This window comes from Nicotiana sylvestris, chromosome 9 (assembly GCF_000393655.2).
Source record: "Nicotiana sylvestris chromosome 9, ASM39365v2, whole genome shotgun sequence".
NCBI classification, from domain to species: Eukaryota; Viridiplantae; Streptophyta; class Magnoliopsida; order Solanales; family Solanaceae; genus Nicotiana; species Nicotiana sylvestris.
Genome location: NC_091065.1, coordinates 71,131,469 through 71,148,110, shown reverse-complemented (window position 1 = coordinate 71,148,110; position 16,642 = coordinate 71,131,469). Strand labels below are relative to the sequence as shown.

The window sequence follows — 16,642 nt, the reverse complement described above, 5'->3', positions numbered from 1 at the left end:
GCTGAGTAGAACTGGAGGGTGCGTTGGCATTTGGTCGAACACTGTTATATGAACAATGTGCAGAATGACCATTTTGGATATTCGAAAGATTTGGCCCATGTAAGGTCTGGTTTGAAGGTTTGGAAACATTCTCCTGAGGAGCAGGAGTAGTTTGGCATTGGTTTTGAGTCCTTTGGTTTGCCTGATCACCTTGCCCGGCCAACTGGTGAAGTTTTGAGTTTTCAACTTGGTGGTGATGGTTGATTTTTTGAATGGATTGAGCTGAATCTTTGCATAGAGGATCCATGGGTGTAGTAGGATGGATTCCAATTGGAAATTGGTCTCCAATTGGTCCAGAATTGATAGGGGCATTTCGTCGAACACCTTGCTCAACCGGACTGCCTGAGCTTTTGGATTGTAAAATTGGAGGAATTGGTTGGTACCCATATGAAATTGGAAGTGTAGGGGCATTCTCCTCATCAAGGCGAACATTTTGGTACCTTTCTTTTCCAATTTGGATACCTGGAACACCTTGCGCGTTCATTTTTGCCTCGCCGGAGTTCTGCTGCTCGTCGGAGGGGACGATTCCCACGGTGGAATTGTCAAACTATGTTTCAGGCGTTTTTTTTCCTTTTTGTATTTTTAACTTTTTTTCTGATTTTATATTTAAAATGGGACCCACAAATAACACATGCAAGTAATAAATAGGTTAGCATGATGTGATGTACATGTCAGCGCAATTGGTATACACGCTCTGATGGATGTGTTTATTATTACCCATTTTGTCAAGTTGGAGTGTTCAAACCGGAAAATCCAAAGTTCGTGTATCGGCTTTCAAAAGCCCTACAAGTTTAAGTGGCAAGGAAGCCATTACGCCAATAAAGTACTACTATTGTTTAACTTTTGACAAGAGTATTAACTCAATTTAGTATAGTGTATTAGATAAAGTTGTGCGTTCGAGTCTCATTACCATTAGAAATAAAATATCATCGTTCAGACAGTTCGATAAAGCTTATGCGTGACATTGGGACGTTAAAAAACTCATGAATCGGAGCTTATTAGTCATGTCTAATTGATTGTGTAAATTGAAGAAGATGTGATTAAAAGACTATTTTGGAAAAACAGAATTGGGATGCACTAAGTTTGGTAAACTTCCCACAAACAATGGTCTGTTTAGCATGTAGAATATAATGGCGTAGTGCAGGCCATTAACTATAGACCATGATGAAAATGTAGAAAGTAACAAAAAGAGCAATTTTCAGCACTACAATATTGTGAAGTGTTGTTTTTCAACCACCCATATCAGGATCTCACCTGCCTTTCACCTTTCTTCTGCTCATGATATCTAATTAAGATCTAGTCAATTGTGAGACCAACCATTAATATCTTTTTTTTCACATGTATTTTCACCTAAATATATATAATTAAATAATAAAAGGATGCATGAACACTAGTAATTAGTACTTACTACTTTAATTGTGGAGCACAGTGGTGGAGAGTGGAGACACTTTAAAAGGTGTCATTATATAATGAACGTAAATAATATTTTTCTAAAGAATAATAATGTGTGTGTATATATCATCACCACTAGAAAAGCATACAAGACTAAATATCAATAAAACCTTAAAACTATCCTACTCTAATATTTAACTCACATGTACAATATAAATTGTTCAAATAAAATAATAAATTGACACGACTTTTGAAAAACCCTTTGTATGCCACTGGTGGTGTCTGGCAGCTCATTCGGTGTTCTTTTTTGAAAGAATTACATTTTATTTTATCTTAAATTCACATGGAATAAAGGATAAAGCTTGATTTGTTCTACTATTTAGTCCAAAAGTTAATCAATATCCAACATGACTAAGGTGGAAATGTGAACAACTCTTCCAATTTGTCAAAACATAATCCTTAATTAGATGAGGATTCTGCGTGCAACTTTTTTTAAAACAACTGATAATCGTGGCTTATGAATACTTGTCCTAACGTTTTGAATCCAACATACGTGGCTGCCTTATCGTATTGAATATATTAATGCAAACGCTTCTGCTATGAATTTTTAGACTATCTATTTTATTTTGTTCTTCCTCCATATGTGCGTTCTATTGCGACTTTGCGTATACAATTTTACGGGCCAGAACATTTTTTTTCTGCTCATGCGTCATTTATTTGAAGTAGAAGATAGCTCTAGATAAACTTCAAATTGGGTTTCTTTTAGTATAATTTAGTACTAGTAGCTTTTATTGGATAGAAATGCCATCAACGAACCATGTATGGAGTAGTATTTTTCTTCAGAAGAAGGGGTCAATTGTGAAAACATCGGACACTTCTTCTCGCTTTTTCAGTCATTTAGAAAACAGAGTGTAGAAGAATTAAAATATATGAAGAACTTATCAACACCTAATGTTTTTACCAATTTAACAAATACATGGCATATATATGACTTTAATATATTGTTATCAATTATCTATAATGAGTTAATACAGCAGTAGTTTTTTTTTAACTTAACTGTAGTAGATTAATGCAATTTGGTGTAAAAAACGGGTGTGGATAACTTTTTAAAAAAATATATAATGTTAATTTTTTTTTCATTTGGTTTTGGGGAGGGGTTGAGTATATACTAATGTCAAATTTGATTACAAGCAGGGGCTCATTTGACAACTTACATGCCCAGCCCTTCAATATGATATGACTAGGCACTAGCTGAAAACTAGTGGTCTCTTGACTTACCTGTAGAGTTGTAGAGAACGTAAAAACAATATCATTATAATAAGTCTCACAACTCCTCCAACTTTAACTAGAAATATTGAATTCGAATTTTGAAATGTAACCGCGTTTCGTGAAGAGCACTTTACCTCGGAGTGAGACTCTTAAACCGAATCTGACTTAGTCAAGTCTCAAAGCATATAGAACACAAGGTGAAAAATAATAAATAAATAAAAGTCTCCCAAAGTCTTAAAATTTCACAAGTTGCAACTTCATCCAATTTTTAGAGATGTCAAGAATGCCTTTTTAAATTTTTCGAAGTTTTGTTAAATTTCTCTGTGATTCCCGTTTTAACCTCAGTCAACGGATTCAAGTCTAAGCCAATTGATTCTACTTTCCTGACCTCACACGTGAATTGTTCTTTTGACGATTTCTAAATAATTTTATAATAATTCTAGAATTTGTAATTGCAACATAGAATTTGTAATCCTTAGGGATCGTATGATTTATGCGACAAAGAAAATTAATTTCGGAATAACATGTGAATAAGTAAATCCTGGAAAATAATCCCGAAATTTACTACTTTGCCTTGTAAGCATTTAAATTTTATTGAATTTAAATTCATAGAATAATTTGGACCATATAAAATTCAAGACATTAGTCCAAACAAATATTGTGGCTAATAAATTGGGTTAATTATATATGTTGGGCTAATCCATTTAATTAGACTACAAATTAAATGATAAGCCCACTCCATTAGCCCAAGGTCCAAATGGCTATTAGCCCGTCTTAAAGCCCAGGCTCATGCCACATGTCAAGTGATGTGGCAATCCAAATCAAAAGAACGAGCCAATAAAATCAAGACACATGCCAAGCGACGTGGCGATCCAAGACAAATAAATGAGCCAATGAGATTGTGCCATGTGTCAAGTGATATGGCAATCCAAGACAAATAAATGAGTCAATTAAATCATGCCAAGTGTCTGGATGGTATTAGTCAGTTCAAACGGACCAATCAAATCGCAGAGCCACAACACTCCCTACAACTATAAATAGAGGTCTTCATAAAGCTAGAAGACACCAGAAGTGATAACAAGAAGCAAGCAGAGAGCTCGTGGATCAAACACCACAGATTTCTCTACAAGCTACAAGTTCAAGCACTCAAGCTACAAGTTCAAGTTCAAGTTCAAGTTCAAGATCAAGAACGAAGTCAAATCAAATACCAAGGCGTTCAAGATCAAATTACTTGTTCGTGATCAAACACAAATTCAAGTTCAGGGAGGAGATTCAAGATCAAGCTTTACAAGCCCTTGAATCAAATCAAAGTCAAGCTCATTAAGATACTTTACATTCTTAAAGAATCAGAGGAATACCATAGAGATTGTAACACTTTCATTTATTAAAATCAAATACTATATTTGTTACGCAATTTTCCAATCTTGATTATTTATTTTTCTCGACGCGAAAATTTATTTTTACAAATTTCTGGCACGCTCAGTGGGACCATCTCTACCTCTCATCTCTTCAAATTACCAAATTTCAAGAACACAAAAATGGCTCCTAAGAAGATCAACTTCAAACTCACTACTGATAAGGCTACGGATTCCAAGTTTTCATCTGATGTGGAAAACTTGTTGGATGCTACTGTGGAAAGCGTAGGACCTGTCACTAGGAACAAAGCAAACTTGCTGGGACAAAAAGCATTTCAAATGTCGTTTGCATCAGTTCCTATCTTTGATTTTCAATCCTTAAAGGGGGCAAGATCCTTTCCAACTGAATTGGAAGAAGGAGCAAACATTGCTGAAATTGTTGAAAAGACATTGGCTCTACTTAGCCCTTCTAGATCTAAGAACATCATCACACAGGGTGATGATGATGTCTTGATCACTGGATCTGCTCCAAGCACTCCACGTGAGTTTTTCCACTCAAAGTATGGTGTAAGAGAAAATCCGTGCTTTGCTCCACCATCCACGACGGTTATCCAAGCAATGGTAACTAATACCTCAACTATTGAAGAACAACTCACAAATTTAACAAAGGCAATTGAAGGGTTAACGAAGCATATGCAAGATCAGAATAATCAAATTGTCAAGCTGATAGATAAAGTTGAAAGCATGATGGAGGGAGATTCAAGTCATGCACCTGGAAAGCTCCCAGCGATGCAAGATAAGGGGGACTCATCTGCAAGGCAGACAACGACTCCTAAACAATTTCAGATTTCATCTGACGGGGTTATTCCCATTGACCAATTGAAAGACTTCATTATGGGAACCATCAAAGATAAGTACGATGTTGCTGCCAAGTCTTCTCTCGCATATGCAAAGTCGAATACTGCGAGAATTGATAGTTTGAAAATGCCTGCAGGTTATCAACCCCCAAAGTTTCAACAATTTGATGGTAAAGGAAATTCAAAGCAACACATTGCACACTTCGTTGAAACTTGTAATAATGCTGGAACCTATGGAGATTATCTTGTCAAGCAGTTTGTCTGTTCCTTAAAAGGAAATGTTTTTGATTGGTACACTGATCTCGCGGCTGGTTTCATCGATAGCTGGGAGCAACTTGAATATGAATTTCTCAACCGCTTCTATAGCACAAGGTGAACCGTAAGAATGGTTGAACTCACAAATACGCATCAATGGAAGGATGAACCAGTTGTCGATTTCATCAATCAATGGAGGAATGCAAGCCTCAATTGTAAAGACAGACTTAGTGAAGCTTCTAGAATAGAAATGTGTATCCAAGAAATGCATTGGGGACTTCGCTACATCCTGCAGGGTATCAAGCCTGAGTCTTTTGAAGAATTGGCTACACGTGCTCATGATATGGAGCTAAGTATGTCTTCAAGTGGAAATCAAGGGTCACATGTTTATGAACCTCGCAAAGTGAAGGATAAACAAGAAATAAAGAAAGGAATCAAGTTTTTGCCGAAGTTTGAGAGCAAGGAATCAATGAATGTTAATGCCTCGCCATTAAAGGTCACTACAAAAGTGAGTAAGAAGCAAAGTGTGAAGACAACATTCTTACAGGATAAAGTTGGCCGAAAGTTAACTCTGAAGGAAATGCAAGCGAAAGAATATCCATTCTTGGACTCTGATGTCCTAGAAATTTTTGAAGAACTCCTTGAGTTGAAACTCATTGAGTTACCCGAAATGAAGCGGCCAGATGAAACTGGAAAGACTAATGATCCAAATTATTACAAGTACCATCGGTTGATTGGCCACCCTATTGAAAAGTGCTTTGTCTTCAAGGAGAAAGTCATGGACTTGGCCGTTGAAGGAAAAATCTTGCTTGAGGATGAGAAAGACAGTTCGAATCAAGTTTCTTTCATTTTTGGTTCACTTGATCCCATTGTCCTTTGCAATTTTGTCGAAGTACATGAATGTGATTACATCCAAACTGCATCATCACCAAATATGATTAAATTTGGTGATATTGAACCTATCGATGTGAGCAAACCATTGATTTCCCCTATGGCATATAAACTAATAGTGGAGGAAAGATATCAAGAGAAAAGTGAATCATGTGATGATGAAACTGATGATGAAGGTTGGATTCTTGTGACTTGACGGAGACGCTGCAAAACAAATTCACAAAGGGAGTCCAATAAGTAGTTGACTAGGGTAAAAATGGTGAAAAGACCCAAGAAGAAAATGATAAAGAAGAACTAGAAGAAAGCAAAAATGGTTGAGAATCACTATCAAAGGTTACGTCTTCCAGTGACATTGGAGGAATTCCTGCCAAGCTGGTTACACCCGCGAGCTTCCTGTGAATATATTAAGGCCTCATGTTGTAAGATAGATGAAGAAGAGACAAAGAAGTCCATCATTGTTTCCACCTCCCTTGCCTGAAAAATTCACTAGGAATTCTGAAGAAGTGGATGTTTGTGATGCAAAAATCACATTTACTAATGATGATCTTTTGCTTGGTGAAACATACCATAATCGCCCCCTATTTATGGTTGGCTTTGTGCGAGAACAGAGAATAAGTAGAATCTTGATCGATGATGGGTCTGGTGTCAATATTCTCCCAATTCGTACTGTCAAAGAGCTTGGCATACCGATGGATGAACTATGTGAAAGTCGTTTGATGATTCAAAGGTTCAATCAAGGGGGGCAAAGAGCTATAAGGGCTATCAAATTGGAGATAAATATGGGAGATTTGCATTCGAGTGCATGGATGCACGTGATTGATGTAAAGACCTCATATAATATCTTGTTATGAAGGCCATGGATACACAAGAACAAAGTGGTTTCATCCACCTACCATCAGTGCTTGAAATACTGTGAAGATGGGGTCGAAAAGAAGATAGTTGTTGATGATAAGCCCTTTATTGAGGCTGAATCATACTTTGCCGATGCAAAATTCTACTTAAAGAATTACGTCTCAAATGAGGTTAAGGTTGATGAAGTGATATTGACCAAAAGTGTTGCAAAGAAGGTTGAGGTCACAACTAGCAAGGAAAATATTACAGTTGATCAGGTGCTTCATGATCAGAACAAGATGAATGAGGCATCTTCAAGTAAGAAAGTGACTCTTGTTCTTCGTTATGTCCCGAAGGCAAGGAAGGCCGAAGATCCATCTTCTGAACTAGAAGGTAAGGTGTTAGGAGACTTGACCCTTCCTATCAAGCGAATTGATGCAATTAAGTCGTCAACAAAGTTGCTTAAAGGGTTTGTCAAATCATCAAGCCACAATTCACTTCTAAATCTAGCACTTCCTGCAAAGCCCACATATATAAGTGCCTCTATAACTAATGATGACGAGGGCAAATATATTGAGCTACTTAAGGAATTCAAAGACGTATTTGCTTGGAGCTACAAGGAAATGCCAGGTTTAGACCCCAAGGTGGTTGTTCATCATCTTGCTGTCAGACGAGGTACTTGTCCTGTGAAGCAAGCACAGCGTCACTTCAGACCTGAACTGGTTCCCTTGATTGAAACCGAAGTTAACAAACTTATTGAGTCTAGTTTTGTTCGTGAAGTTAAATATCCTACATGGATTTCAAGCATCGTCCCTGTAAGAAAGAAGAACGGCCAAATCCGAGTTTGTGTTGACTTTAGGGACCTAAATAACACTTTTCCTAAAGATGAATTTCCTCTTCCTATCCCTGAGCTCATGATTGATACAACAACTGGATACAAGGCAATGTCTTTCATGGATGGTTCATTAGGATATAATCAAATTTGCATGGCACCGAAGGATGAAGAACTTACTGTCTTTCGTACCCCTAAAGGTATATACTGCTACAAGGTAAGCCTTTTGGTTTGAAGAATGCTGGTGCTACATATCAACGTGCCATGCAAAATATTTTTGATGACATGCTTCATATAAACGTGGAGTGTTATATTGACGACTTGGTAGTAAAATCAAGGAAGAAAGATGATCACTTGCAAGATTTGATAATGGTATTTGAACGGCTTCAGAGATACCAACTCAGAATGAATCCGTTGAAGTGCGCTTTTGGAGTTACTTCTGGGAAGTTCCTCGATTTTATTGTTCGACACCGAGGTATCGAAATTGATCAAGCTAAGGTGGATGCTATCTTGAAAATGCCCGAGCCTAAAGATATTCATGAATTAAAAAGCTTGCAGGGTAAGTTGGCATATCTTAGAAGATTTATTTCGAATCTGGCTGGAAGATGCCAACCATTGAGTCACCTCATGAAGAAAGGGATTCCTTTTGAATGGGACCAAGCTTGCAGAATTGCTTTTGAAAGCATTAAGTCTTATCTGATGAAACCTCCAGTACTGGCAGCCCCCATACCTCGAAAGCCATTAATATTATATATTTCAGCATAGTAAAGGTTAGTAGGAGCGCTTCTCGCTCAAGGAAACAATGAAGGCAAAGAAAATGCACTTTATTACTTGAGTAGGATGATGACGCCAAATGAGCTCAAGTATTCGCCTATTGAGAAGTTATGTTTGGCACTTGTCTTCTCTATTCAAAATCTAAAGCATTACTTCCAAGCTCACGTTATGCGTCTCGTCTTAAGAGAGAACCCTATCAAGTTTGTCATGTCTAAACCAGTCCTAAGTGATCGATTAGCGAGGTGGTACCTCCAGTTTCAACAATTTGAAATTGTGTATGTTCCTAAAAAGACAATAAAAGGACAAGCATTAGCAGACTTCCTAGCTGACCATCCGATTCCAGATAATTGGGAGTTGTCTGATGAATTGCCTGATGAAGATGCAATGGTCATAGAAATTCAGCCTCCTTGGAAGATGTATTTTGATGGCGCTACACATCGTGAAGGAGCTGGCCCTGGAATAGTGTTTATCACTTCTCAAGGAGAAGTTTTGCTCTATTCTTTCACTCTGATATAATGGTGCTCCAACAATGTTGTTGAATATCAAGCGCCCATACTTGGGCTTGAAATGGCTGTGGATATCAAACAATTGCAATTATAAGTTTTTGGAGATTCCAAGTTAGTGATTAATCAGATTTTGGGTAGCTATGAGGTCAAGAAGCCAGAGTTGGTGTCATATCACAAATATGCTCAAAGACTGGTAAGTTAGCTTGGAGAGGTAACTATTCAACACGTGCCGAGAAAGGAAAACAAGAGAGCTAATGCATTAGCAGCCTTAGCTTCTATATTATCTTTGCCTGATCAGACACAAGTCGTTGTTTGCCAAAGATGGGTAGTTCCTCCACCAAATGACTATGAGGAAGAAGAAAGCAAAGTTGAGCATATTGCTTCCGTTCTTGAGGTTGAAATTGAAGACTGGAGACAATCATTAATAGATTATCTTTGTTATGGTATATTGCCAGAAAATCCTCAAAGGAAAACGGAAATTCGAAGGAGAGCCCCTCGTTTTCTTTATTACAAGAATACACTCTACAGACGATCATTTGATGGAGTGCTCCTACGTTGTTTGGGGACTGACGAATCCCTTTAAGCATTGCAAAAAGCACACTCTGGAGTATGTGGTGCGCATCAATCTGGGCCAAAACTTCTTTTCCACATAAAAAGAATGGGGTATTATTGGTCAACCATGGTGAAAGATTGTTTGGATTACGCTCGGAGGTGTAAAGCTTGCCAATTCCATGCTAACTTCATACATCAACCACCGGAAGTATTATACCCAACTGTTGCTTGTTGGCCATTTGATGCTTGGGGTTTGGATATTGTTGGTCCATTGCCAAAGTCTTTTAGTGGACATCTATACATTTTGGCCGCAACTAATTACTTTTCGAAGTGGGCAGAAGCTGTTTCTCTTAAGGAAGTAAAGAAGGAAAATGTAGCTAACTTCATCTGAGTCAATATTATCTATCGATTTGGCATTCCGAGATATATATTGACGGACAATGGTAAGCCATTTGATAACAAGTTGATGAATAAAATATGTGATCTTTTTGGCTTCAAGCAACGCAATTCCTCCATGTATTATGTTGCTGCCAATGGACTTGCTAAAGCATTTAACAAGACACTCTGCAACTTGTTGAAAAAGGTTGTTTCTAAGTCTAAGAGAGATTGGCATGAAAGGATGGAAGAAGCTCTTTGGGCATACAGGACCACATATCGCACACCAACGCAAGCAACTCCTTATTCGCTTGTTTATGGAGTTGAAGCGGTCCTTCCACTTGAGCAACAAATCCCAACGTTGCGGCTTGCCATTCAAGAAGGAACCACCGATGAAGAAAATGCTCAGTTATGCCTTGAAGAATTGGAAGCTCTTGATGAAAAGAGGCTAGAATCTCAACAAAGCCTTGAATGTTATCAAGCTGGCATGTCTCGATCTTTTAACAAAAGGGTACGCCTTAGATCTTTCCAAGTGGGTGACGAAGTTCTTGTGGTCAAAAGGCATATTATTACCTCTCGTCGATCTAGGGGCAAATTCTCTGCTAAGTGGGATGGACCATATATCGTACAAGAGGTATACTCAAGTGGCTCTTACAAGATAGTTGACTTAGAAGGTTTGCGGATTGGCCCCATCAACGGGAAATTCATGAAGAGATATTATCCTTAAAAAACAAATATGCTCCTTAATGCATGAGCATAAACCGCATGTTACTCCTGGCCCACAAGAGTATAAACTGTGCATGGTCGGAAAAAAAAAGTCTGTTAGGTTGAAAACCTCGAAAGAGGCGGCTTAAGCAAAAGTTAGGACATCAAAAAAAATCCGCTAGGTTGAAAACCTCGAAAGAGGCGGCCTAGGCAAATGTTAGGACGCAAAAAAAAACTCACCCATTTCGAACTATGGAATGACTTGATCCTCTTCACCGAGTTACGTAGGCAGCTTAGAGTTTCATTCTAAGTTCAGTCATATGAGTTCAAAAATACATATTACCCAAGTCATTCTTCAAATGAGATATGATGGAATATGATTCACTTGATTGACACTTAAAAATTGGGTGTACATGTATTCTTTCGTTGAACTCTCTGTCTTATCTTGATGGCTCAGCGGGAGCAAGTCCTCTATGTCAAATTGAGGTCTTTGATGGAATGATTGTAGTTTCTTTAATAAGAAGTCTCCGATTTTAAGTCAAGTTGTTTTTTGCCAGGTTTGTTACATCATCAATTTGAAGTGTTCAAACGGGCTAGTTCTTTAAATTAAAGTTTGCAAACACGTCAAGGCTTCAAATCCATAAAGCACTAAAAAATAAGTTAAGAACAAAGGGGAACATTAATGAGAACACACAATATAAAGTGAAGCAAAAGAAGTTTTATTGCTGATAAGAACATCTACTAAACAATCAAATGCGAGATGAAAAAAAACACAACAAATAAAGCAGTGTTTATCGCCTAATCTAAGCACAACTTGTAATTGGCCAAATCTTTGAGCATAGCTTCCAAGTATTTCTTCTTCTTTTTCTCCAAGTCGGCCAAGTCATCAGCAGTCAACGAGGCAGTGCAACGTGCATCATACTTCTTTCTAATAGTTAAGGCTCCTAACTTGGCTTCTTCAACTTCTTTCTCAGCGACTTCTAAAAGGGCTTCTAAGTTCTTCTCTTTTTCACGGAGCTTCTCTATCTTCTCTTTCACTGTAACTAGGGAATGGCGGATAAATGACACTTCTCTAACCTTCTCTTCTTCTTCAGTCATGGCATTTGTAAGGTGTACCTCAACATCTGATATTGCATTCTCTTCAACCTTCTCAGATAAATCCGAGCGTGTCTTGTTATATGAAGCAGCAAGCTCAAAAAAGGACTCTAATAGGTTTCTCAAAGGGGAAATATCCACATCATCCCCACCCATTGCCTCAAAGATCACTTTAGTTTTTTCTTCAAGCTCAGATACATTGTCTACGATGCTGCCTTTCAGCTTACGCTGTCCAAAGCTTCAAGATAAACTCCTTTCGGATATCCAAGACAACCTTCTTTCCATCAAAAACTGAAGTTGCAATTGTTGGTCGTTCACGCAAATCAGAGCCCAACTTCGCCCTAATTCCATCATGAGAAATAGAAGTTGCCTCTTGATCTTCCTTGGCTGTGGAAGATGATTTCCGTGGGTTCGGTCCTGCTATAGACTCACCACTATCTTGTGGCCTTACTCGTTGCAACGCTCCAATGTTATTAGCCTGAAAAAAAATGATAATAAATAAATAAATGTAAGAACACTTCAGCAAAGCCATTTGGGCCATGGATAACAAAAAATAAAAAGTTTATGTTTTCTTTTACCTTCTCGTTCTGAGCTGTTAGTGTTCTTGAAGGGCTATCAACTCTTTGGATCTCTACAACCCCTTCTGGGTTTGACCTTTTCTTTTTCCAACATTGATCTCCTTTGCTGCTATCACTCTCCTTATCAATAATGAGGGTTGTAAGGTTCAATAATAAAGTTGAATCCATCCCTCCAAGGAAGATAATTCGAGCGAATACTCATAAAAAAATTTAACTCGCACTCATCTGCCTTACCATCGTCATAGTAGTGGTGCGGACCAGATCTGCGGGGCATTGTCGAAGTCCAAATGATATTTTCTCCACTATGAATACGCTTCCTTGCTTCCTCTTTCCCAAAATATCTAGCAACACCTTCACCGGAATATGAAGCGATGAGAGGAACACCTGGACCTTTTGCATATGGAAAATGAGTCTTAAAGTATTGGGCTAACCAACCATACACATAATGAGCAGGAAAGCAAGTTTGAGCAGGATCAAGCAACGAGCACTTTGAAATTTCGTTCAAACCCTTATATATTTTGGCTAAGACTGGGACTGCAAGGCTGACTCTTCATTTACAAGCAAGTTGACATGCGATCTTAAAGGTCCCAGGACGAATGAAGTCACCATCTTTTGAAGGGAGCACAAAAATACATAACCAACAAGATAGAAAAGCAGCCAAGTATGTCTCGTCTGTCTTGTCATCCATAACTCCTAGCTTACAGAATAAAGCTTCTTCAATAGTCGACCAATTAACTGCGTCCTCTATGACCCTGGTAGGATTATGCGTTGATTTCAAACGAGCAGACTTCTTTTCTTTCCTTAAAGGAGGCTGAGCATACTTCATTGTCTTCCTGCACCAGAACTCTACCCATTTTTTTGCAGAAACCTTTGGATCGTTGTTATCTCCCTCTTGGAGCCGATGGAAGGCATCAAACAAATGCTCACAAGTCTGGGAAGAAACCTTCTCCCCTTGTTGTATGTGCCTGTAAGCTCTTCAACATTTAGCACAACTTCCTCGTAAGGAGATCCTGTTATAGGCAAACCACCGATCTTATGCAAATCCCAAAGTGATATAGATAGTTCTCCAGCAGAGGTAAGCAATGTGTTGGTAACAGGGCACCATGCCTAACAGAAAGCCTGCATAATATTTGTATTATGGTCATATGTAAAGAGTGAAGCATATATGGCGTCATAAATTCTTGCACCCTCCAGTGACAAGTGACACCTACTTAAGACGTCTTCTGCCCATTTCCAGTAGCCAGGAACGTAATGAAATTCACCGCCGAACAGCAAATCATTGCCCCAATAAGTTTCCTTGTTAATAATTCGACGCCCAGACATGGTAAGGTACTCGCAATATTCCGAGCATGATGAGTAGTGGTGCAAAGCATCCATGTCTTGGGAGTACGACTATTGTATTCAAGCGTCCAGTCTGCCAAATAAGGTAGATCCCTCAAAGGTACCCATAAAGCTGCAGCATATTGGCCGATTAGTGACCTATCAACTTGTAACCTTGTCCCCTCCTTGCTTCCCTTATGGTCTGAAATAATAAGGCATTGCGAATTAGATGAAGAAATTCTTGAGTCTTTGAAGTAAACCATGTTTACACTGCAAAAAGAGAGAAAAGTGTTTATTAGCACTTAACTTAGAAATGTGATATTCATGACCTTAAATTCATAATATTATGTGTCATATCTTAAGACTAATCCTACTAAGCATGGAAAAGGCAAAGTCGTTGGCTTGGACGGTGTAATGGTCTTTGCCATAGATAAAGAAAGTCAAGTTTTCAAATAAAGTGAAGTCTTTGGCTTAGACAGTGTAATGGTCTATGCCTCAGATAAAATGAAGTTAAACCTTCAAACAAGATGAAGTCGTTAGCTTAGACGGTGTAATGGTCTTCGCTTCAGACAATAAATCTTTGGCTTAGACGGTGTAATGATCTTTGCCTAAGATAAAGAAAAATGGTTTAGACGGTGTAATGGTCTATGTCTCAGATAAAATGAAGTTAAATCTTCAAACAAGATGAAGTCGTTAGCTTAGACAGTGTAATGGTCTTCGCTTCAGACAATAAATCTTTGGCTTAGACGGTGTAATAATATTTGCCTAAGTTAAAGGAAAATCTTTGGCTTAGACGGTGTAATGGTCTATGCCTCAGATAAAATAAAGTTAAATCTTCAAACAAGATGAAGTCGTTAGCTTAGACGGTGTAATGGTCTTCGCTTCAGACAATAGATCTTTGGCTTAGACGGTGCAATAATATTTGCCTAAGATAAAGGAAAATCTTTGGCTTCGACAGTGTAATGGTCTATGCTTCAAATAAAATAAAGTTAAATCTTCAAACAAACGGTGTAATGTTCTTCACTTCAGACAAAGTAAAATCTTTGGCTCAAACTGTGTAATGGTTTTCGCCTCAGATAAAGTAAAATCAAATCTTCAAAATAAAAAAATATATCTTTGGCTTAGACGGTGTAACTGTCTTCGCTTCAGATAAAGTAAAATTTTTGGCTCAAATGTGATGGTCTTCGCCTCAGATAAAGCAAAGTCAAATCTTCAACAAAAAAAAGGATTTTTAGTTAGCGGTGTAATGGTCTTCGCCTAAAAAGAAGCGCATGTATATAATTGAAGAAAAGATAGAAGATTAATTATGTGCAAAAAAAAATAGTTGTGTGCAGAAGAAGACAAATAAAAGGCGAAATAAGTGGTAATTCTTAAATTATCACTTGGATTTACCTTGACGAAGTTAAATTAAGTTCAAAATTCAAAGAGTTATCATAAGATAAAAGTTTTATGAATTCTATCTTTTGAATTTTCTTGAATTCATAAGTTGTGACTAAGTTCTATCATTAAAAAAAAGTGGTAATAAGGTGCAAATATTTGATTCTAAGAGAATGCAACACTAATTGCTCCACAAGCTCAGAGGATGTTGCCACTACTTTTTTGCCATAGCACATATGTGCCTCATACAGATAACGAGCAGAGGACAAAAGAAAGATTTTTTTTTTAAAATTTGATGAACATCTCAATTATCATATGGGATTAAAAGAGGAAATGTGTAAAAGTTACGGTCTTTACTTATCTTTTTCCTAACTTTAAACTTATGGGACAAATATGCATTGGATACTGTGGGAACTAAAAGCACAAAAAGGACTAAGAAAAGTTGGAGTCCGGAACCAAAATGTGGTTCTTTTGGACAAGTAGCAACTTAATAGATGTAAAAAAAAGATGACATTTTTATATATAGCGCCCAAATACTGGGCGCTATACATTAACGTTAATTGTGTCGTTAATGTATTTGGGCGCTATATATAAAAAGCTGACAGTAACAGGTATAACGCCAAGTTTTATGTATAGCGTACAGTATTTGGGCGCTATACACCTTTTTCCTAGCCCCACCAATAATTCAAAAGCGTATAGTGCCCACTTTTTGGGTGCTATATATAAAAAAATTCCGGCTAGCCATTTCCTATATAAAGAGGTTAGGATTGTATAGAAATTCATTCAAAAGGTGTATAGCGTAGAAATTTCCCGGCTAGCCATTTCCATACTCTTATTGAAACGTTTATTGTTGTTAAATTCTCCAACATTTTTTCATTATGTCTGAAGAGAGTAGAATAAGAGTTTCATTATATTGGGGGTGAGGTTGTGATGGAGAATAACTCCGTGGGCTACAGTTTACTTGCTCAGTGTCAAGTTAAATTGCTAGTTACAATGGAGTACGATAAATTGATATTGTTGTTATGCAAAAAAATGAGTGTGAGGAAACGTTCAGTGATACTTAAAGTAATCGGAAGATATCCGTATTTGATCACTCCGCAAGGGGTTGCTTTTTACTCGGAGTTTAACATCGACGATGATGAAACTTTGAGTGATTTTCTGAGGACTCCGGATGAATGCCGGGAATTTCTTGTATTCACAATGTATGAGATGTACGTGAAGGTCGAAGATGTTCCAAAAAACGAGGTTGTGCGTCGTAGAGATAACCCCCAGTTATCGGGTGTTTATTCTGGAGCAGTTTTTGCCAGACAGGTTCCGGATAAAAGAGTTTTCCTTGATTTAAACTTATCACCGCCGGCGAATGAACAGCGAGAAAATAATTTATGCCCTGCTTTCCATAATTCACAAGACGAGTGGTAAACTTCAATTTTCATTTGTGTTAATTAAGTATATTTTTGGTGTATTGAATTTGTATTAACGCTCATATATTTAATAGGGGGTACCAGCCGGATATGAATTTTACAAGTGGCCCATCTGGTAGTCATCACCTAATTGAAAACGTCCATCATGGAATTTCATCACATTACGACTTGTAGGTGAAGTGATATAGTCATATGGAAAGCATTTATTAATTCAGTAG

At 37.7% G+C, this 16,642-nt stretch overlaps 1 protein-coding gene across 1 annotated transcript; it reads left to right on the top strand.

Moving 5' to 3' along the window:
* The first annotated feature begins 8,564 nt into the window (after nt 1-8,564).
* Nucleotides 8,565-9,584, top strand: LOC138877737 (uncharacterized). The gene is made up of 3 exons (XM_070157369.1): nt 8,565-8,981; nt 9,129-9,194; nt 9,300-9,584. The coding sequence occupies exons 1-3, from the start codon at nt 8,565-8,567 to the stop codon at nt 9,582-9,584; spliced, it is 768 nt and encodes a 255-aa protein (XP_070013470.1).
* The last annotated feature ends 7,058 nt before the right edge of the window (nt 9,585-16,642 follow it).